The sequence below is a fragment of the Oreochromis niloticus genome, linkage group LG6 (genome assembly GCF_001858045.2).
Source record: "Oreochromis niloticus isolate F11D_XX linkage group LG6, O_niloticus_UMD_NMBU, whole genome shotgun sequence".
Classification (NCBI taxonomy): Eukaryota; Metazoa; Chordata; class Actinopteri; order Cichliformes; family Cichlidae; genus Oreochromis; species Oreochromis niloticus.
The window spans coordinates 36,887,672-36,911,957 of record NC_031971.2 but is presented as its reverse complement, the minus strand read 5'-3'; the positions used below and the strand labels follow the sequence as shown (position 1 = coordinate 36,911,957).

The 24,286-nt window shown below is 38.9% G+C and overlaps 2 protein-coding genes across 5 annotated transcripts; both read right to left on the bottom strand.

Moving 5' to 3' along the window:
• Window positions 1-1,230: 1,230 nt before the first annotated feature.
• On the bottom strand, window positions 1,231-9,616 carry LOC100692807 (multidrug and toxin extrusion protein 1). Its single transcript, XM_013273031.2, has 16 exons — window positions 9,330-9,616; window positions 8,718-8,819; window positions 8,561-8,629; window positions 8,190-8,338; window positions 7,105-7,147; window positions 6,165-6,209; window positions 5,961-6,058; window positions 5,599-5,696; window positions 4,993-5,174; window positions 4,810-4,918; window positions 4,205-4,280; window positions 3,715-3,784; window positions 3,489-3,621; window positions 2,919-3,013; window positions 2,778-2,841; window positions 1,231-2,704 (listed from the first exon to the last, which is right to left on the bottom strand). Exons 1-16 carry the CDS (start codon window positions 9,510-9,512, stop codon window positions 2,460-2,462), a joined length of 1,761 nt encoding a protein of 586 aa, XP_013128485.2. The 5' UTR covers window positions 9,513-9,616; the 3' UTR covers window positions 1,231-2,459.
• Window positions 9,617-12,007: 2,391 nt separating this feature from the next.
• LOC100693082 (multidrug and toxin extrusion protein 1) lies at window positions 12,008-21,697 on the bottom strand. Of its 4 annotated transcripts, none has more exons than XM_005470052.4 (16): window positions 21,313-21,695; window positions 19,466-19,567; window positions 19,277-19,345; window positions 19,012-19,160; window positions 18,623-18,665; window positions 17,887-17,931; window positions 17,700-17,797; window positions 17,071-17,168; window positions 16,787-16,968; window positions 16,146-16,254; window positions 15,896-15,971; window positions 14,290-14,359; window positions 14,084-14,216; window positions 13,867-13,961; window positions 13,711-13,774; window positions 12,008-13,450 (listed from the first exon to the last, which is right to left on the bottom strand). In XM_005470052.4, exons 1-16 carry the CDS (start codon window positions 21,481-21,483, stop codon window positions 13,194-13,196), a joined length of 1,761 nt encoding a protein of 586 aa, XP_005470109.1. In that variant the 5' UTR covers window positions 21,484-21,695; the 3' UTR covers window positions 12,008-13,193. The 4 variants fall into 4 exon arrangements, 1 of the variants encoding a protein (XP_005470109.1); XR_269313.4 differs by having other exon boundaries at window positions 13,380-13,450; window positions 14,088-14,216; window positions 21,313-21,697; XR_002062309.2 differs by having other exon boundaries at window positions 13,380-13,450; window positions 14,088-14,101; window positions 21,313-21,697.
• Window positions 21,698-24,286: the final 2,589 nt, after the last annotated feature.

The following is a 24,286-nucleotide window of genomic DNA, read 5'->3' as shown; positions in this document are numbered from 1 at the left end:
CAGTCACCAGGAGGAACAATGCCACAGTTTCTGTGATCTAACAACAAAGAGACCTGCTTTGTTGAATCTGCCATATGGTGTTAATTTATCTGAATTTCAGGAGTGAAACCATACCTCCATACACGCCCTTTCAGTTCTATATACTCTCCACCACTTCATTCACATCTTATTAGTAAATGGGGATCTACCCTTCGCCCTTTGAGGCCTTTCCCAAACCGCAACCGGCATTTCACAAAATTCAAAGTGATTTTAAAGTGATGTCAACTGATTATAATGTTTGACACAAATGCATAATTTCTTTCTTAAGTCAGGACTGCAGTTCCTCTAGGTGCCGCTTGAGGCTGGCTGTGTCAGTCCTCAGAGAGACTCATGAACAGCTTAAGGCACTAAAAAGCATTTTCACAGCTTTTGGCATAGTTTCCACTCTGATAATAACTGCATGAAGGATGAACTTATAAAAACCCATTCTCTGAGATACTGGAGTTAGAGGTATGGCTGCTTTGATATAGAAGTGTCTGGACGCAGGCAGTTGGATCCGACTGATAACTACAAGGCCTAAAGTCCACTATTTTGAGTCAGTCAGTAGACTTCTTTATTGTTGTGCCACTAGAATTATGGCTTTCAGCATTTTTAATGGACTGTCTGTCTAGAATTGTCGCTCTAAATAGTCAATATCTGTACTCGTGTTTTGTACCCACACAGCTCGCCAACAAGCGTTAGCTGGTATTTCAGCACTCTATCCTTTCATGTAAATGTGTTTACTGCTGGCTAAAAACAACAAAACTAACATTACTATATCTGTGAGTCCAACTGTGGGGCGGCCCCCAAGTGGGCCATAAAAGTACTGCAGTAATGAGAGAAATTCAGTTTTAAGTTACTCTGAAATATCTTAAATTACATATTTATATGCATTATGTTCAAATTTATATACATTTTATTTATATAAAAAGTGAATTTAAACTGGTAACAGGAGGTGGTTAGTTAGTTACTATTACTCATTACTCACGCCAGTCTAAAGGTAGGCGTTACCATTGCAATAATGTCTTGTTGTGAGGATGAAAGAGCCGTGCAGTAGAGGAGCGGTTTATTGGCAACACTTGTTAACTGTGATTGTATCCAGTGTGCTGCAGCCATGATAGCAACCAGATACAGTTCTTCAGTTAAGCTTCACAATCTGATCTCAGAGATTCATTCCTCTTGGGAAAAAAGGAAACATAATTAGACAGACACTGCAAAATTAAAACAATTCTTTAATTACGTGACTATAAATCTTCTTTGGTATTTGTATCCTTTTACACAGAGAAATCAGTTATTCAATATGTTTTTGGGACATGCTGACAAAGGCATTGAAATGTATTTTGTGTGCATACAAAACACTACATATATACAACAATAACCCCAAGGTTCATGCACGAACCCTCAACTAAAAAACAAACAAAACTGTTACTGGAGTTCTTCTGTTTTGGTCAAGCAACTTCAACCCTTTATCGACAAAACGAGTACAGTTAAACAATATTTCTATAAATTATTACTGGAAGACGTCCCGCTTTTCATACCACAGTCATAGTTTTATTCTGAAAATACAGACTGTAAAGAATGTTACTTTAGCATTAAAACATCAGTAAATTCTTCATTAACCCAACCTGAGCTGCTGAAATATGGCATCTTAAATATCACCTTCCTTTCACCAAAACAGACCAAGTGCCCAATCTGGAACCAGTTCCACCCTACAATAAAGGTTTTTTGTTCTGTTATATTCTGTTCTCAAACTGAAATGTGGCCTGGATCTCACTGTCCTGCACCAACACTGGAAAAAGGTCAGCAGAAAAAAGCTATATAATGTGTAAAGATGCACAGTGCTTTCTTTTTGGCTTCAAGAGCAGGCCTAGTCCCAGTGAACAGAGCGTGCTTTTGTGTCTCCTTGTCTTAACCTTTCCTAAGATGTACATGAAGGAAAGAGGTGGACTACTCCAACAGTTGCAAGCAAGGATACACAGGTTTATCAGTGATGTTTAAAAGGAGTGTGACTAACTGTATGCAAACAATATCTTTAAAGTTGCTACATACAGCTACAGTGTGAATGGAATTACAGCAAAATATAAAATGAAGTGAGAGGACTGGACAGTTTATAAAATGTGCATTAAGTTATTTGCAGGTTCTGTGTGTTACAAGTTGACTGTAAAAATATCATCAAACTGATCATCATTATCAAACAGTATCCTCATTTTACACACATTTTCATTAAAGGCCTTAGTAAAGCTGTCCTTGGTTTACTACATATTCCGCCCTTTTCATCTTATTGAATTCATCTCTGTGGCCGGACAGTGTAAGACGGGGCACAAACTGCACACAGCTGTTCCTCTGTTGAATCAACAGTGTAGGTAACCCTCCCACAAAAGAAGGTGCATTTTTATGACTTAGATAACCTTTGTGCTTTTTGTCCGACTGTCCACTTTGCATCATTTGAGCAGCGGAGTGAGGACGGTGTTGGTAATGATTCCAGCAGCGAGGATGAGGATCATGATGAGTATCGCCAGGCCGCGCCGTAACACCAGCTGTGACACAGACAGAACATCTCCCACTGTAGTGGTGTTGGTGGTTTTACTCTCTTCTGGTATTTGCATCTCCATGTATATGTTGTCCACCCCGGCGCTCTCACCACTGGATGCAATAGTACTGATTGGGGTCTGGATGTGATTAGATTCTAGGGTTTAGAAAGAGAAGTATTAATAAGACACTGTAATAACGGGAATGTTTCAGCCAGTTTGCCCACTCACCTCTATTTTCCATCTTGATCGTGTCTTTTTCTTCTTTGACGCGGACTCCTGCTCGCACTTTGGCCTGATCAGACACAACAGTTAATGTCATGCTTTGATGAATGAAAGAGTGATAAACTGTCAATAGATGCAGGTGCGCACCTCTTCAGCAGCCTTCTTCCAATCGAGTCTGCACAAAAATGTGATGAAAAAGATCGACTGCACGAACACGCAAACCGTAAGGCCTGTCCAAAATCCTACAGCAGAAAAAACAGAAGAAGAAGAGTTTTAATGGGTTGCCTGCTTGTCAGGGCGGAGGTACATTTAATTTCTGACTGCAGCACACATTTGTCACAATCCACCTGCAACCTGAAAGACTTAAGATCCAGTGATTGTTGCTTTCGCATACCGTCAGCAGTATACGCATCATTTTAATGAAAGACAATTTAAGGTAAGATTAGATAAAGAATACTGAAAATATTTCATTTAAAAGGTTAAAGATTTAATTTTTCCCATTAGTACTTTGTTTTCTTTACATCTTATGTATTTATTTTTCTACGTAATTGTAATTCTGAGCATTTTGTATTTCATGATTTTGTGTAAAACTGTAAATAATCACTGAAAGATGACAACAACAACAAATAATATTTTCTCTTATCTTGAATATGTCACATTAATCCACTGTGAAGGAAAACAAAGGAACTTAGAATGACACCCTCACTCAGTCCTCACCTACAACCCCCATTTCGGCTGCAAACATCAGGGACACGCCAGTGGGTAAGCCAATGAAGTAGTACCCGATCAGGTTACACAGAGCACCAACCGACTGCTTTCCTACACCTCTGACAACTCCTCCAGTCACGCCCTGTAAACATAAACACGGATTTCTCTGAATCACATTTTATATTTTTCAGTATTAGCCTGAAATGTCCATCACTGCTGTAAAATCATTTCTTACCGCAACTGCATCACCAAGATGCAAGAAACCAAACACCAACATGATGTCAGAAACCCTCTGCAAAATATCACTAAAAAAATATGTGCAGTTAAAATACAGTCAAACACCATGAAGCATACACAAACTTAATGAAAACGACCTTCAATGCAATGAGCTACATGTAAGATGAAATTACTTGATTATTGTGTTCATCTTTATCTAATCAACAATGTAAACCAGGCTTGTTTCAGTTAATGAAATGGGAACAACTGGGAAACATATTGTCTAAAGCGGACACTGGGACAAAGGGATGAATAACTAGCGTAACTGGTTTTTTAATTTGGCACCAGTATGTGTCTGTGAGTCAGCATGAAAATTAAAGCCTTACTTAACATTCAACAGTTCAAGCAGCCACATAAAACAACCTGATGTGACCTATACGAGAATACCAAAATAAGTAACGGAGAAACTCGTCCTAGAGTAGAGGTTAAAGGTCAGAAATTATACTTACAGCTCTGAGGTGAAAATGTATCCAATTACATTTTTACAGGCACAGAAAATAGCGCTGACAAAGCACGCTATTATGACTGCAACGAGAAAAAGAAACCAGAATAAAATGCATTACACTATTTTAAAATCATTCAATTTTAATATTGACGGAAAAAGTGATGTCAAGAACACAGAAAGCACTTTAAATACAGCGGCCAGGTTTATTAGATTATATTTTTATTGATTTACTCTGATGGGTCAAGAGGACACAGGCAGCCAGTGGATTTAAACCCATGACCTTTTTGCTGTGAAGTGCCTTCCTGCATGGTTTATAGCTCGGTACAGCTTCCTCCGACAGTCAAGACATCCATGTTAGCTAATGATGGGATAAGCTCCCATCAACAATACGGAATTGGATAAGCTGTTAAGGAGGTGGCAGGATGGATGGATAATTCATTTATATTTTATTACATTTATGCTTCATATGCTTATTTAACAATATTTTATTCAAAATTTTCTATTCATGAGGCTCAATATGAAATGAAACTAGAGCTGCTACTGCTCAGTTGTGAGTATTTTTAGTGCTTTCCATTCGTGTAACACAGACAATAATACTTCGGTTCTTACATGCACAGATGATGGGGACTTTGCTTGACAGCTTGGCCTGCTCGATGTTTCCTGCACCAAGTGCATTCCCAACCCGTACACTGGCAGCACCAGCGAATCCTAGTGGAAACTATGGAAACAATCCATGTGTAAATCCAAAATGTAACGCCAAGTCAACATGCAAGCAAAACTGAGTGGAGTTACCATGTATGCTATAACGGACAGCTCGTAGGTTATTGACTGAGCTCCCAACTCGGCCTCACTGATCACACCGGCCAGGAATCCTCCCACTTCAAACATCCACCACTCCAGGCAGAGCATGAGCATGCTGGGGACAGCCAGCTTGACAAAGGGTCCCCACTCCTGGAGACAATCGAGGGACCAACCTGTGGGTCAGAGTGACTCTATATGTCATCTTTCAAACTATTTGTTGAAATTATAATTTTATGATAGGCCTAGGATCGACAATTACCAATGAAGGATTTACATATACGTTATTTAAATCCCACACGTTTTAACTATTACAGAGATGTCGTAAAGTTTATTGAAACCCTCCTGTTAAAGAATAATAACGGTCACCTACGTAACCGTTCCCCCACACTGCATTACACAGTTATAGAGTCTAACTAATTTTATCAAACATTAAGCTCTGGAGTAATTAGAGTAGACAACTTCAGGTATGAAAGGCCAAAAGCTGAATGACGCAAATTGATGAAATTACTGGACAGAATGCGAAATAAGGCGAATGAGACAGCAAAATAAAAACATTTCAGCAAGTTCAGGATCCCTCGTAGAAGTAAAATGACTGACCTGCCCATGTGGCCTTATGCAGACCTCTCAAGTACATGTAAATGAATAAGACTGCTGCCAGCAAATACTGGGAGATCGCATTGGCTGCCGCTGATCCACTGGAAGACAAAAACATCATAAAAAATAAACATTTAATGCCACATATTTAAAGTGATAATCAAATGAAACGCTATCAACAGAGCTACCCAAACTAAAATTAGAAGGTAATGTAAGTTTTATTTGACTTTTTAGTCATTTAATCTATTGTAAATTCACCTAAATTCACTAAATCATTAAATAAAGAATTTAAAACAGTTTTCTTTGACTGAACTGAGAGTTACATTCAACCAATGATGTCACAGGAATGATGAAGGAAAACTTACGCAACACCCAAATCCAGCTGATGGATGAGGACGTAGTTGATTATTGCGTTAAAGACATTTCCAATTGCTCCAGTTATAACTTGAGGCCATATAATTCCCTGTACACCAAAGCACAAAATACACATAACATTCGCGTTAATGTTTTAAATGAAAAAAACAACTATTAAGGTAATGTTGGGCCATATGCATGTTTAAGCACTGCACCTGATTTTGAAGATACCTCCCCTGCAGCTGGTACATGAAAGCAGCCTGAAGAAAGCAAACATTAAATTATAAGAGACTCGTTGACAGAAGTGAAGAACAAATTTGAGCACATGATTGCATCTTAGGTTAATCAGCACGCTAACGCTTTTCACTGAACATAATAAACAGCCAAGGCTGAGAAACATTTCACATGACAATAAGAAGTTACAGTTACTACAGATTCATTGCATTTATATGCCTCCACTGAGTGTCATTAACCCTTGTCTACTCTGTCCCAGAGTTTGTGGGAATGCTGTCTGATTTTCTACAATATAAGTGCCTTAAGGTGACTGTTGTGAATTGGAGCTGCTAAAAAACTGAACTGAGCTAAGAATTTGGACAGTTAGCTAAGGTCCTTTGAATCTAGGCAAGGCTTGTATGTTGTCCCTGTGGCTGTGGGTCCTCTTTGGGAATTCCAGCTTCCTCCCACAGTCCAGAGACATGCATGTTAGGTTAACTAGTGATTTTTAAATTGGCTGGAGGTATAAATGTGTTCGTGAATGGTTCGTGTCTCTTCATTAGCCCTGCTATAGACTGTCCAGGTTGTACCCTGCCTCTAGACCTGTGACAGCTGGGATAGGTTCCAGTGCCCCTGCAACCCTGATTTGAACAAGTGGAAGAAAATTTACGGATGGCTTGAACTAAATCCTCTGGGAATAATGAGTGTTTGATGTTAATATGTTGTAATAACAACTGAAAACGTTAAGCTGCTTCTAGAGAAAAAGTCGTCATCAACCAAGATCAGTAGGCGTCAAACATGAAAGACTGCACAAACCTAACCATGTGTAAATCTATTAAAGTGTTAAGACCTTTAAATCTGGAACAAAGATCTAACAGATCTTTTAGCCGTGCTGAAATTGGTTATTTAACACCTTTCAAATCTCCGTCAAATCAAACTCACCGGCAGAGCAGGCATGAAGATCTTCACATAGAGCTGGGAGAGGCTTCATGTGGAAATGAAAAGACAAAATAAGCCTGCAACACTGTTGATGGTGACTGCACATAAATTATTGGCACATTGCATTTTGCTTGTTCTTTTACTTCATTCTGCTCATTACTGTTTCCTACTTTGTTAAACAACAGTGACTTCATTGTGTTATGCAGTAAAATAAACCCTGTGTGACCAATGATGATGCTTCATTTTTAAACTTATCAGATCCAACTAATCCCAAATAGTTTAGACAAACTGAAAATGCATCTCAGCTCTCGGGATGTTAATTACGTTTTTTGCAACTTTACCCAAAAGTCGAGACATGTCGTTGGCATGTTAACATAGCATGTAGTCTGAGACGCTGCTGGGCTGTAAACCAGTACACAAATCTAACCAATTAGTCCTCACAGGTCAGTAATGATGAACCCTAAACTCACTTACATAGAAAGCTGAGTGACTTTAACAGCTGACATGCAAATTGCTGTTTTCCTGAGTTGTTTAATTTTAAAGCCCTGCAAGTACAAAGTTAAATATTTCCATAATCTGTGTGAAAAGTTAATAATTTGTTCTCCTGAATTAAAAAATCATGCCTTTGTATTATTGAATTCACATATACTTGTTATGTTTAGAAAAAAGTCAGTAAACAGTAAACAGTAAGAACCAGCACACTGACAGTTCAGATGAAAAACTGAACAACGGTGGTGAAGAAAGTGGAGGATTTAGCAGCTAAACAGACATTTCTAGTCTATGATACTTCAACAAATGAACAAAACTGGTTTAAAAATATTTTTACACAGCTGGTACCACAGTTCTTTTTCTTTTTGGCTTTAGCTAAAATCTTTTTGTTCAGAAAAACGTCTGAATTTTCCAGTGCTCAGTTAACTGTTCACTGCCACTGCAGGTATAATGTGCTCTTAGATTACTGCATTGTTTTGCACAAACTAACAGTGCTTGGCATTTTGCATAACTTGAGTTTCTTTAAGGGTGAGACAGACACATGCACGGCAGTGTCACAACATCCGCGTGTCTGTTTTTGCTGGTTAATAACGGCTCACCTGGCGACCTCTGGACTCTGTTTGACAGCAAGTAGGAGAGGTTCAGTGTTGATGAGGATGGCCCAACAAGGGAAACAGGCCAGCAGCAGAATCAGAACTCCCCTCTGGAGAATCACACCCACACGCTTCAAGTTACCGCTCCCATACGTCTGCGTGAAACAGGTAGACAGACGCTCGGGTGAGAAAAGTTGGAAAACACAGAATCCCACCAAAGAACGAGGGTATGACTGATCAAAGAAAAATAACTCCACACAAAAGCTCAGTGTTGAGATGTTTAAAAGGGGATTCCAGGAGAACCTGGGAACCCAGCTGTGCTGCTTGTGTTTGTCTTGGTTACACAAATACAGTGAAAGCTCCGGTGAGGACCCTACCTGAGATATGAGGGTATCACAAGTTAACGACAAACCGGTGCCAATGGAAATACCAGTGACGTTAACTACCTGCAAACAAAACACAACATGCATAAACTGGGGTAAAAATGATGCATATTTACATTTTAACAACAAAGGCACTGAAATGTCTGCTCACCGCAATTGATAATGCTACAGCTGCAAGTTCAGTTTTCCCCAGGTGACCACAGAACACCGTGCTGACAAAACCGATCATGAAAACCATCAACTGGGAAATGACCTGAAGCACAGAAGAGGAGATACTGACTCTGTGTTGTATTTAGAAATACATTTAAAGGAAACATAAATAAGTAATGAATATGGTTAAAACATTTAGTAACTTAAGGATGTTAAACATTTAAGAAATATTGAAGCAAATGTATGTTGTTGAGGTTTAAGCAAAATCTGGGCTAATTTGACATATAATCCAAATAAGCCATTAAACACAATCAGTGCATCTAAAATTAAATAAACATGATGCCAAACCTGTCTAAGCAACTAAACAGGTATAAACAGCTCGGTCCTACAGTCCCGGGTTTGTTTAGTTTAAACAAACGGGACGAGATATAACACAGTCTTAAGAACGAGTCCCAAGTTTACTGACACATGGCACAACGTCTGTAGTAAATCAGCTCTTCCTGTCAGTAACATCACACAGAGAGCGACAAACAGGGATGCCAAATAATGTCCTAATAAAAACACCACTACAGTTAAATATAGCTACTCAGCTGTTGTGTCCACACAGTCTTACCACTGGTCCCGCTAGTTTGAAAAGTTGCACCAGCTCATTGCGGTAAACTGTCGGAATGAAGCCAGGGACACATTTCTGGCAACAGCCACGGGAGCTCTGAGCGCAAGAAGCCGCTTCACCTTCCTTTAAATCCCCCCTCCCTGCCTCTGTGCATTCTCCCGCTGTTTTCACCGAAGCATCCATAATTGAACAGTTCCAGGTGTTCTCTGCAAACAGCCGGGCTGCTTTCTGTCACTGCTTCACTCTCAGCAGCTACTGTATCTAATAGAGGCTGATGTTTCGATAACGGGATCACGATGAGGAGGGGCCAGACACGTGCTGTAAGTTGAGGAGTGTCCTCGTGCATGTGTATACTGCTGCCATTGGGCAGTTTGGGAGTGTTTACACTTGTAAATAGCGCGTGCCACAGCACGGCTACAGTCCCGCTAAGCGTGTTTAACACTCTCTGTCTAATCTATGGGGAAGGAAGAGAAACCAAACAAACAATTTATTTTAGTTCAGTAATTGGAAAAAAGATAAAAATCTCGGTGGACAATAATTTCATAACAGTAGAAGTATGAGGGCAAAAAAACAGAGACCAGTCTTCCTCACACTGACTTGCATAAAGTTTTATATATTATATATATTATGTATATACATAATATATATATATTATGTATATTAGTTTCCTTAAACTAATATACATTAATATACTTTCATCAGAAAAAATGTTGAAAATTAATATTTTTTGCAGGTCAGACTGTCTGCAGAGTCTGTTTGCGATGCTGGATTGTTTTTGCATCTGGGCAACTTTGGTTCAGGTGGTTGAGCAGGTTGCCTTGCAGGATCCTTGGGTACTGACCCCCGAGTTTACCCCCAAGTGTGTGTGTGTGTGTAAGAAAGTCCTTAGGTATAGATAAAAGCAATATATGAACGTGTGTGTTTGGGTCAGCTGAGTAGAAAGGTGCTACACACAGGGGCATGGCTGCTTTGTTTGACAGGCGCACAGACACAGATAGCTGCAGCTGGCCCGGTTTCTCGCTCCCTCTGACCTATCCTCACTCCTGTGTTTGTGCTGTTGGTGCCTTTTAAACAATTTTATCAGAATGGCGTGATAAATAACAATACAGTGTGTTGTTCGCCTGCCCAAGAGGCCGTGCATTATTTGTATATCACTTAGCACTTAGGAGGTATCTGCAGCTATCACAACATTCATCTTTTATATACAGTCTGTGTTTTTAACTCTTGAAAAGGACTCTGAACAAGGTTATGCAAGTGGTGCAGGACTTCCATAAGTATTAACATAGAGAGAAAAGACTGGAAATATTGATAAATGATAACTAAAACAGGTAAATAAACAAAAAAACCCCTAAATAACAGTATATTATATGTAGATTAATTGTAAAATATTGGTCAAATTAAAGTTTTTTTTTAATTTATGTACAGATTTTTAATGTATTTATTTCAGCGTGAGTCATTTTGATCTTCTACGTCTCATGTTCACTGCACCTGAATACGTCTTAGTCTAGGAATACAATTACAGGGTGTTTTATAATACTGATAAAGATTATCTACCAGTAAGAGTCTTAGTTTAAGAAATTAATCTGGCTTAACTAGACTTATTATGGGGAAGTCACCTAAACTAGAGTGGCGCCCAGTAAGAGCTTTCCTTCATGATTAAAAAAGTGCCTGCTGGACTGACACAGCTCTTTCCACAAGGATAGTCTTTACAGCCGGTGGTTAAAGTGAGCACCTTCAGTTAATGAAGCCGTTTCTTCACGTAGCTGGCACTACAGAAGTACAAAGTAAGCAAGTGGCAGCTAACTTCAAATGTAGTTTCTGAAACTGCTCAGCAAATTTCACCAAACACAAACTGTTACACATAAATCGCACAGTTTGGCACACGCTGTGTCTGCGAGCCACAGCTGTTCCAGCTGTCTACAGTCGCCGTAGTAAAGAACTGGCAATGAGTCTTTTACGTCACTGTGGAGGAATTAAATTCAGCTTGCAAAAAAATGCAGTTAGTCACACTAAATTCATGATTAAGCAAAGGGGGAAAGTCGCTTTTTGACATAGGACCATGTATATTTGGATAGTTGTTTTTCACCTTAATAAATAAGATCATCTTCTAAAAACTGTAGTTTGTACTTACTCGGATGATCTTTGTCAATATTAAATTTTTTTTAGATAATCCTAAACCTTTCACATATGAAGGGGGAAATTTTTCACTGCATGGTATACGTTTAAACGACATTTCCAATAAATGGTCATAGTTATATAACAAGGCTCAAAATGCAAATCATACATAATGTGTCTGGGCCTGAATACGTGACAGTCTGTACAACAAGTTACTTTTTAACAGTGATCATGCAGAAAGGGAACACTGTCATTCATGACAGATGAGCAATGAGGAAACTGGTGAAAATGACTGAACCAAGAGGGGGGTTGAGTGGGACAGAAGTCATTTCCACGGGTGGCTGAGCTCATTGCTGCTGATCAACAGGATCAGTTTTCTTTATTGTGAATTGATGAGACCTCTGTTTGTCTCAGAGATGAGACTGATGACATACAGTTACTTCTAAATGGGTTTTATGGAGCTGCTGTTACATAAGTCAACTTTTTGAAGCCTGCTTCATGAAAAGCCTCTTTTTGTTCAGGAGTTATTTATTCATACACTTTCACACTCAAAAGCCACCCAGTATGACTACAAGTATGTGATTGTTTAATGCTTCACTATTAAACAGTAAACTCTTTATTTTCAGATTTCCAACAGAAGGAACTCAAAAACATCAAAACAACAGAGGAAATAGAAAATAATGGCAGATGATTCAAAAATGTATTTGTGCATCAAAGTGTCAACACTGCTGAACAGACCTTTATCTATTCGTTTAAAGCCTAAACCGATCATGAAAATAAAGATCTCTCTGATACATCCATTTAAAAAAAAAAAAATACTATTGTGAAGGTGGCAGTGCTAGAGGACTGTAAAGTTAAGTCCATGGTATGGTCTTTTAAAGCAAACAGAAGATATAAGAAGACATTGTGCAGTGAAATGTTTGTTCTCGTGAAAAATGCTGGCATAAAATGTTACTGGTGGACGTTTAAGTTCCCTTGTTTTCACCCAGAAAATATACATTTTCCATACACACACACACACACACATTAAACTTTACATCTAATTTGGCTGAGACGCAGGAAACAAAAAGTGCACAAAATGCTTTTTTTTCTGAAGCAGATTTGATCATAGACTGCATACTAAAATTGGATGCCGGATGCCTTTTGTTGGATAGTAAACAAGTTACTCAGAGCTTCACAGAGCTTAGCATTTTAGCCTTTGCAATCTTCGTGTTTTGAAAAATGACAGAAGGACTGAGTGGTGACCCGCTAAGAAACCAAGTGAGACTGTATGCTCATACAGTGAAGTGCATACCTGCCTTTTACCTTTTCGATTCTAATGGGACCATAATTTCCTAAGTGAACATGATGTTGTATTTAATAAGATGTAACACCTGTGACAGAGCCCTTAAAATCATTAAGCAAATGTTTACTGGGGCAAGCAGAACAAGCGGAAGAATTGCTCGCTGTTGGCTGTTATAGAGAGTGCACATTTAGGACACTTTAGGCATCACATTTCAGACATGAAAGCTTCATCCATCTTTTGTATACAGTCTTTGGGTTTTGCCCCAGCACCTGATACAAGAAATTCTAAATGTAAATTTGGCCTGACGTTAGCATCCGCTCTTTTGGTGTGTAGTAAAGAAAATATGAGAGGGCTGCAGACCAGGAAATCAAAGAGTTTCTGGAAGCTGCACAGAGCTGAAGACTGGAGAGTTGATTCTCAGTATGGTCAAGCTGATGAGCAGCCCTATGACACTCAAAAATCCCTCATTTTAACAGCTTCATTAGAAAGTGGCTGATGATTATTCCAGCAAGAAGGATGATGATCATGATTATTAATGCCAAACCACGCCATACAGCCAGCTGTGGTACAGACAGAACATCTCCCACTGTGGTGGTGGTGGTGGTGGTGATGGCGAAGGCTCTGCTTCCTGAACTGGCTACAATTGGTTCTGTGTTTCCTCCCTCAGCATTCAAACACGCAGACTCAGCTCCACTGACCTGGGCCTGACTCTGATGTGAATCTAGAGGTTTGGGGCAGAGTAAGAGAGAGAGAGAGAGTATTTGAGAGCAACCCAAAACGTTCATGCAAGCCTCAAAGCAAGAATGTCAGTGTGCCCCAGGGTGGCTGTGGCTACTATGTAGCTTGCCATCACCAGTGTGTGAATGTGTGTGTGAATGGGTGGATGTCTGGATATGTAAAGCGCTTTGGGGTCCTTAGGGACTAGAAAGCGCTATATAAATACAGGCCATTTACCATTTACCATTTATTACCAGTTCTTACCCGAGTGTTCCAGCTCAGCTGTTGCATTTTCCTTTGTGATGTGAACCCCTGCTCTCACAAGAGCCTGATCACAGACATCAAGGACACTTACTGATTATACATTTCAGCTTCAAATAAGAAAGCTTTAAACTTAAAGCAACTGATGCAGCTACTTACATCTTCCGAAGCCTTTTTCCAATCAAGTTTGCACAAAAAAGTGACGTAAAATATCACCTGAAGTAAGAGGCAAATGACGAGTCCTGTCCAAAGTCCTGTCACAGATACAAGACAAAAAAAAAAAGTTCCTGAATGCTGCTAAACAAATCCTCCGAGACAGAGTGACAAGCGCACACGCACACACACACACACACACACAAAAAAAGTTTGGTTTTACCTACAATCCCCATGTTTGCTGCGAACATCAGGGACACACCGATGGGGAAGCCAATGAAGTAGAATGCAACAAAATTACACAAAGCACCAATCAGCTGTTTCCCCACACCTCTAAGAACACCTGCAGCCACGCCCTGCAAGTATCAAACACTGGTCATGTGGATGTCTCACATGCTTTGTGAATGGTTATTCTGCATGATTTCTTACCGCAATGGCATCACAGATATGCATGAATCCAAATATAAGCATGACATCAGCAACCCTCTGAATGATGTCTCTATAAAGATATAGAAATAAGATCTTTAAAAAGGTTCCAGAAACATACTTTAAACTGTTAATCATGCTTTAAATGTAACATTCATATCTAGTCAGCAAACCAATAAAAGGAACAAGTTCAACTGCAGCAGTCAAACTGCATTTGAACCTGACATTGTTATTCCTCATTGCAGATTTTGTTGAGCGTGTTTCAGCTGCTTGACTTAATTATTTAGTAAGATGATAACATTAAACATATCTACAGCAGCAATAAAGTTTATTCAAAGTGTTATTTTTCCTTCCTTGATTCCTTGAAAATGTCCAATCTTTGTCTAAGGTCCAGTTATCCATGGTTGACCCCAGGTACTTAATGATAAAGACAATTTGGAAAAACTAAAAATACAATGTCTCGAGTCTTTACTGAATATACCGAGTAACTCCCGACACTGCAGGTTCATAAAAGCAACTGATCTCTTTAATTTAGTAAATTGTTGAGTCTTCCCTTTGGAGCAAGAATCTCAAAATAGTTACAGAGTTTTTCTTGAACCACTTGTACGATTTGCACAATCACGAGAATGGCTTCTCTCTCAATTCTCCCAGTTTATAAATAATTGTTATAATTAAACAGCCGTCTTTGGGGAATGCCACAGGATTGGCATGGCTTCAGTTGGGTTAAAATCAGGACTAAACCCCACTTTTTTCATCCTTTCTGTATTCACATGCTTTCAGTCATCATCTTGCCATTATCTTTACAATATTCAGCTCATGCTTCGCCCCTGTCACATTCTCCTATAAATCTGCCTTTAATTAATTTGGAATTAATTGTTTTAAAGGCCTCTGGCCCCCAAGAGAACAAGCCTCAAAGCATAATAGCACCTCCACCGTGCTTCACATGGAAGAAGGATTTAGTGTTGGTGTGCCACCACACACATACTGTTGTGTTTTGTCGTGTTATTTTTGGTTCACCACTGTTCCATGTTTTGCCATTTATGTATAACTGTTATGTATTTATATCACTGTAGTTCTCTGGAGTCCCACAGCTTCAGAAATGGCTTTATAACCTATTTCAGACTGAGAGATCTCAGTTGCTTTGTTTCTCATTTGTTCCTGAATTTCCTTGGATCGCGGCATGATGTCTGCCACTTTGTCAGGCAGGTCCTATTTAAGTGATCTCTTGATTGAGAGTAGGTGTGACAGTAATCGGGCCTGGGTGTTGCTAACTCAGCTTACCAAAGATGTGATACACCACAGTTAATTTTTGCTATAACAGGAGGGGGCAATTACTTTTTCACTTAGAGCCATTTAGGTTTGGATTTTTCCCCCTTAATAATAAACACCATCATTTAACTGCAGTTTGCATAAACTGAGGGATTTGTTAAAGGGACCTACCTGCTAAACATTAAACAGTCACCAATCACCGTTGTGCGTCAACATGAACACAATGACCGCAGATAATGTATAATAGTCTGAATGGACTTGTGTAACATCACGGACTCAACTAGACATCCACGTGTCTGCAACAAAGTAAAACTGAGTGTGTGTCTGTGAGTGCACTCACTGCTCGGAGGTGAAAATGTAGCCAATTACGTTTCGGGTAGAGATGATGAGAGCCCCAACCAAACAGGCAACTGCCACTGTGGTGCACAAATAAAGTAAAATGAACAACGTGAGAGAACAGCTCACATGTAGAAAGAGAGAAGGTGAAGACACAACCTGCGTTTTCAGGGACTATTTGCATACGTGTTGATAACACATGTAACCAGTCCTTTGCTTTCAATTATTTCTTTTTAAGATTACTCGTTTCTTACATGCACAGATGATAGAGACTTTGCATGATAGCATGGCCTGCTTCGGATTTCCTCCACCAAGAGCATTTCCAACTCTCACACTGGCAGCAACAGAGAATCCCAGTGGGCTCTGTGAAAAGATATGTATTTACACAGTGATAATGTGAAGTATTGAATTTCATTAAAGTTATGAGGGACATGGCACCACTACCACATTGGTATGATAAGTTCAAAAGTAGAGCTAGAAGCTCGTTATCTTAGAACAAAGATTAGAAACAGATGAAAAGAGCAAGAGATGCTAGGGCCAGTCTGATTTGTTGTACTGTAAACTACAGCTTTTAGTGCAAGTGTATCTTGTACTAAACTTTAACATGCACTAAGCTCAAATAAAAGTGCCATTAGGATAAAGACAACGCTCACAGATGAAGAAAAAGTCCTTCTTCTCGAGCACAGATTACACTTAAGGTTTTTTGTTAAAATCTTTTTATAATATGTGTTCTTCTGAAGGATTATTGAGATATCTGAAAGCATTTTTATAGCTAAGATTAATTTAAAAGGTTAATAATGTTTACAATTTCACTGTTTCATGAAAACAATAGAAAATAAATGGATGGATGTAATAGTCTCTCCAAAAACGGGAAAGGAAAAATGAAAAAAGTTACCATATAAGCTACAATGCAGAGTTGGTATGCTATGGACTGAGCTCCCAGCTCAACCTCACTTATCACACCAGCCAGGAATCCTCCGATTTCAAATATCCACCAGGACAAACAAATCATGAGCATACTGGGAATAGCCAGCTTGATGAAGAGACCCCACTCTTGCAGACAGTCAAGCGTCCAACCTGCAGGCAGAAGGATGAAGAAAAAAACCCCAAACACCATTAAAAGATGGCCATCTTTTAAAACATTCACTTTAACATCACGCCGTGGTCAAGAAAACTGACCTCCCCACGTGGATTTGTGTAGACCCCTCCAGCAGATGTAAGCATATAGGAACAAAGCCAGCAAATACTGTGACAAGGCATTGGCTGCTGCAGATCCACTTCAGTAGTTCCATGAGCAGAAGAAGTGACCAAAAATAGAAGTAGGCACTTATTAAGACATATAAAGACACAGTATGAATGGAAAACATCAAAATTAAAATACGTACAAAGCGTCCACCAAAACAGTTAAATTAGACTGACTTAAAATAATATTTCATAATTGTTTTGAGTTTTTTCTTCTCCTGCACATTTTTTATGATTTTATGGTTTTGCCAGATTAGATCAACTGGAAGAATTCTATACTGTGGGTATACCTGAGTAAAAGTCAGGGATCTATCAGAGTCAATGGGTTTACAGTTTTGAGCAGTTATATTTCACTGTTTTTGCTAATCTAAGAAATGTCCAGATGTGCCACTGGAACTATGTGATGGACTCTCAGGTTCAAAATCTAAATCAGTAAATAATTGGGGGTTTCTTTGCTTTAAAGCTTTAACACACCATTTCTGTGAAACACTTAAAGGCACATATCAGCACACTTCTAATCACTAATCATTCAAACATGATTCAACCCCCCCCCCAAAAAAACTCACGCAACACCCAGCTCCAGGGGATAGAGGAAGACGTAGTTGATGACAGCATTGAAGACATTTCCAGTTGCTCCAGTTATAACCTGAGGCCACATAATTCCCTGTAACGAAGAGCAAAACTTTTTCCATTTAAACTTAAATTTGTTACATGTCATGAATGTCACACATGCCTTATGTTAGGATGCTGGACCTGATTTTGTAGATACTTCCCAAGCAGTTGGTACATAAAAGCAGCCTGGAAATAGAACAGAGACAAAAAGTTTGAACATTTAGGAATCAAGTTATTTTATCTATAAAGACATTGATGTTTCCTTAATTTCCTTACTATTTTATTGGAATTACAATACAAATGATACATTCCAGATGGTATCAGAACTAATCTGAGAAAGCTTGTTCACTTTCCTGTTATTGAAATATAGTTAAAGTTAAAAACTGTAAGATGAAATTATCTGTTGATTCTCGTATGATTGCCGATTGTAACTAATGTTTCTGAACTTTGTAAACTGTTACCATGTAATGCGTTTAAAAACATTAATTGGATGGCTATTAAAATTTTAAAACTGACACATACAATCAAGGAGGTGATATAAGATCAGTATACTACAACTTATGTTCTGTTTGACTAATATTGTTGACATATTTTATTTTACGTTTGTTTCATGTATGTCATGGGTTCAACAGTCAGGCAAATCTTGTGTGGATCGTTGAGACGGCTTATTTAAAAAATAGAGTTCCATTTTTATGGTTCACCTCCCCAAGGCCCCGTTCATTTTGGATGATTTTGCAAGTGTCCCTTATGAAACAGGAAGTGCTCTCAGTGGGTGTTCTCCCATTTAGACATTCTCTGATTTTACTGATAGCTTCCACCATTAGCTTGGGCCTTCACACAGGGGATCATGAAGGAAAACTGAATGCATCAAACTCACCGGGAGAGCAGGCATGAAGATTTTCACATACATCTGGGCGAGACTTCAGGCCAGAGAGACAAACACAATATGTGAAAAAACTACATATATACACTGCAGGTGTGATTACAAGTTCTCTTTGCCTACAAAGCTGATGTGATTCTTTATGGTCTAAATTCCAAAAGGTGCTTGAAATATTTCTCAGACATTTTAAACCATTTTAACATGCAAGACCTGCAGAGTTGCTGCAGATTTGTCAGCTGCACATTAATCTTGCGAATCTTTTGATCTACCACATCTGCTTTACTTGTACTGTAGTGCAGATTTTGACTTATAGTATATATTGTGCATTTATAGATGATAATTATAAATTTGTCTAATTCTGCTCTAGCTGTTCCTGTTAAACTTGCCTGGCGACCTCTGGACTCTGTTTGACTGTGAGTAAGAGGGGCTCAGTGTTGATGAGGACGGCCCAGCAGGGGAAACAGGCCAGCAGCAGAATCAGAACTCCCCTCTGGAGAATCACACCGACTCGCTTCAAGTTACCGCTCCCATACGTCTGCATGAAACATTCAGACAAAGACTTACTGATCACATGACAAAGTAACAGTTCAGGAAAACAAACTTGATACCACAATCTCCTTGTTAAGTTGTTTAAAAAAAATAGGCCCCAACCTGAGATATCAGGGTATCACAAGTTGCTGATAAACCAGTGCCAACAGAAATACCACTGACGTTAACCACCTGCAAACAAATAGATAAATACATTCAGTTAAAAAAAGCATGTGATCAGAATCCATATGAAGACTTACAGAAGGTAGCGACAGAAACAAGCTGACGTACGCCTCAAGTGCGTCTCCTTACCGCAGCTGCTAGTGACACTCCTGCAAGCTCAGTTCTCCCCATGTGACCACAGAACACCATACTGACTGTACTGATCATGAAGACCATCAGCTGAGAAATGAGCTGGGAAAACAAAATCAAACGCATCATTATTATCCGTTGGTTCCATTAGAATTTTCATTAGTCAGAAATACCTCATGATATACTCGCTTCTAAACTTCTTGCGGTCTTTTTTAACATCACATATTTTTTAAATGCACAGATCAGGCTTCTAGGAAGACACCAGAAGTCAAATTCATCATTTAATACCGACGTAAGGACAAACCAAGATTATTTGAGCCAAGAATTTAATTTAGAACTGTTAAAATATTGTGACGTAAAATTGTCTTTCTGTGCTTCAATAAGGTACGCAAGTATGACTGTACAAATGTGTTTGTTTATGGTTGGTGTTTAAATCACCAAGTGTGTGTTTTAAAACAGTGTTATACACTTTACATATGAAAAATAACATGCTGATGCTGCTGGCCTAATACTTGAAAAACTATCAATTGATAGACTGATGTTTAATTAAACATCAGTTTATCTTTCTTTAACATCAGTAATTTAATGATAATTTAACTTATTCACAACAGGTCACCACAGAGGGCAGATTTGTGTCTCTTTAGCCTGTTAGGCTTTTAGCCTGTAATCTGTAAACCACTACAATACATAAACTGCATTAAAAGCAAAGAAATGTGTTCAGTGGATCTTTTCTTTATTGTCGCAGTGCTTCGCTATGACCGTTCTTATACCATTCCCCGTTATATTGGAGATGGTACTAGGGCTCACTCTAAATAATTCTGCACCCTGATTCTGCAGACCACCAGCTTAAAGTTGCCCTTCAAGGCACAGGTCCTATCCAGATCAGTCCAACATGGCCGGCTTGGAGCAGACACCAACTGTCCACACTCACAGCTGCTGCTAATCAGGCTCCAATCAGGCACCCGATTGTCAGCATCTAGAGTACCAGAAACTCAAAACAAGAGTCAATAGCAGAATAAGCTGTTAAGTTTTTGATGGACACAACCCACAAATGTGGCATCATTTAAGGGGAAATAAGCAGGCATGTGTATTTTTTTTTTTAATACCTTTTTGAATTTTATAATTTTCATCACTTTGTCTCTTATTGAGATATTTAACTTCATTTAAGCTATTTTGTTAAAGTTTCTATTTTTAGGGTTTTATCTTCTGTCGTGCAGGATCCTGCCACTTTCTGATAAACAGATTTAAGCATTCAATTAGTAAAATGTGTGACAGTCTAGTTATAATGATGATTTTTAATAGAGCTATGTGGAATCAAAGCATTAAACAGTATGCAGCATATTGTAACTCAGGCCTGAATGCCAGAAGGCTATAAAAGATTTAACATACAGTTAGAAAAAAAAAAACGAATAAGACTTTATGTCCGAGTGTTGACTTTTTATTTCATAACCAGATTGGAAAGCTTTTATTTGCGAGACTGTTACAAGGAGTTGCACTTAGGTCAGAACTTGCTTAAAAAAAAGTAGGTTTTTAAGATTTCATCTTTACCAAAATACGCCAGTGACAGCTGGGAGTTTGATTAACGGGAGATGCATAAAAGGCACAGTCAATTCGGCGCACTCATTTTTGGAAACAATTATAATACTAATACTAATATTATAATAGTAGGCGCCTACTGTAGCCCACAGTGTTGTCGTACACCTGAACTGGGATTTTTCTTCAGTGTCTTATATTAATTGAGGGTTATCAGTGTATCTTAAGGTAGAGGGGGAAATGTTAAGTTTAAAATGGGGCTTGTTTTGTGGCCCGGCATAGTGCTCGAGTAGAAATCCATAAGCAGATCTTACCACCGGTCCTGCCAATTTAACAAGCTGTAGCAGCTCTTTCCGGTACACCGGCGGGATCAAACAACGGGTGCTCTTACGGCAAGGAGAGCATCCTTCACCGGAGCTCTGAAGTTCATTCAAGTGTCCGTTCACTCCCCGTAAATAATCGGTAACCGGTTCTGGACCTTCCATGACCAGGAAACGAAGCGCTCTAAACCGACTTGAATCCCAGACACCATTTACCGCCTCGTCCCCTGCAGTCACGGACAATTGTCAGGCATAGCTGGTTTGTGACAGCAGATACCCCACAGCTTGATCCACGCGGAGAAATCCACTGAAATCCCCTCGTGCTTCCACTGAAACGTGACGCGATATGTGACGTAAACGTCTAGGAAACGCCGTTGACGATAAACATGTGTGTTTTATTATAAAAACAAACAAAAAACAAAAACGTCTTCACAACAACAGTGTGTGATTTATGGATTGGGGTTTATTTTAAAAAAATATGGGCAGGTTTTTTGTGAGATTATTCCACAGCGTCTTCTTCCTCTGCTTTCATTGCAGCCACGTCACGCTCACGAGCAGAATCACGAGATCAATGCCGAATATGGTCCTGAAGAATGTAAAAAAAAAAAAAAAAGGCTTGTCATACTGTTATAAAGACAGCTGTTCCATTTTTATGGAGATATCTGCAGACATTTATGGAGACAAAAAAACCAAAAACAAACAACAAACAAACTGGGATACTGCTGACTGACGTATGAGGGATTTTAATCGGAATACTATGAAAACAATTGTATCAAATCTGATGGAAAAAGTGTGTGAATGTCATTTTAACAGCCTGCTGACTAAAGATCTCAGCTCTGAGGATTACAACTGTGAGGGAAACACCTGTGCTATGGAAATAATTTTTAGCCTTTGAACTGGCACAAAATGGGCCTTTTTAGGTTAAAGGTCACTAGTTAATCAGTAAAGGCACTTGATAAACACACACACACACCCATCAATGTCCTGTTGGCTTCCCTTTGATGTAAGGCAGAAAGAACCCTGTATGTGTGTTGCGCCCTGCACTTTTACATCTCTATACTGTGGACTTTCAAGTCCCACAGCAAAGATTCAAATGAGATAAATTTGTTTAAAATACTTAAAGAAATACATAATCACTTTGTCATTATTGCTTATATAGCTGTCAAGAGATTTATTCTAAAGACACTTCTTCAGCTGAGAGTCTAAGAGGAGAAACACACACAGACGCTGCAGCATTTACATGTATACAAGGGCGATCACAGAACGCTCACACCAGAGTGGGGGCCCTGCGATGCGCGCTCTGTTCTTGCACGTGTCTTTATTTATACATAAGAAAAATGAATACATTTGACGTGAGCATGTGCGCGTGTGTGTGTGTGTGTGTGTGTGTGTGAGGTCAGAACTGCTTGTTTGACTTCTTCCTATCGCTGTGAGAAGACTCCGATACAAATATCAGAACATGTTTTATAAAGAACAATCAGTCCTGAACAATGAAAAGAACAACCAGTTCTAAGCAAGGAAATGATCATCATGCAGCATTCTATCACAAGCAAACTTATATCATTAAAAGCTTATACTGACTAAAACATACAATTTTCTATTGACAATAGCACAGATTTTTAAGTGTCAAACATATCACTATAAACATCAGCAGAGATCCAAACACTTCAATTTGGCTATTATTGGATTTCATATCAGAGGCTATGCACTAGCAGACAGTATATGGTTTCAGAAGACACTGCTCTTGCAGCTGGTACATAAAGGTAGCCTGCACAGAAGGAAGACAGATATAAGTGGAATGGTACTGAATGAGCAACATACATTATTTGTTCTTCCTGGTAGGAGCAACCAAACATCATCCAAAAGTCTGAAGTTAAGTTTCCTCTGTATTAAGGATCCAGACCAAAGCCCAGTTCCAAACAAGCTGAGACTCTATGTAAAATGTAAATAATATTTTATTTTATTCATATTTTATTCACAGAAAACTGTTTGAAAATTGTTTAAACTGGGACGTTTTACCATTTCATTATATAGATTGGCTCATTTTGGAATTGACAACATGTTTGAGACGTGTTTGGCAAGAATAAGTCTCCCCAAAAAGTTGGGATGGCACACAAAACGCTGGAGAAGTAAGTGATACTAAACAAGTTAACTGGGAACATGACTGAGTGCACAAAGAGCAGCTTAGCTTAGCAGGAATAGAAAAGGACAGACTGACATCAATATGAAAACAATACTTTGGAACCATTTCAGAGTAATTTCTTCAACCTAAAATCATGAAACCTGTGATTATGTCATCATCTATACTATAGATGAGGGGAGATGAGAAGAAATCTCTGTGTGCAAGGAACAAGACCGAAAATCAAATCAATAAATTAAGCAGTGTTTGGTTATTTTTGTCACTGTGATAAATTGGGTTAAGACAACATATGATGTGATGACTAAGGTGACTATAGCAGTAGATGTGGTCTTTTCAATCATGTCACAGGATCTCTATCAGCAGCCTTGTAGAATTGTTAAACTTCTGTTTATCTGGGCTTAAAAAATCTCAGGGAAGTCTCAAGAAATGCAGCAGCTTGTTTAGTTTCTGCTCATGCGTTTGTGCTGACACAGTATCAGGTGGCACTGCCGCCATCTAGTGCTAAAACAATTTAATGCCACCTGCTGTGTTGCTGCTGACCGCAAAGCCTGAAAAATGTGATGTGACAGAGGAAACCAAAATGACAGATTAAGCGTCTGCAGGGTGAAATCTCTCAGTACTTCTTTTTGGAAAACCTTTAGGTTTTTAGTCACATGATTTTATCATGTCTTTTGCTTTTCAAATATATTGTACACCAGTTTAAAAAAGAGGTTAGGACAACATGTAATCATCACAGTAGCCTATAACACAGTCAGTTAAACTTCAGTGATGTCAGTCAAACCATTGTGGATCCATTTTTACCTGCTGTGGTTAAAATAAAGTCTTTTT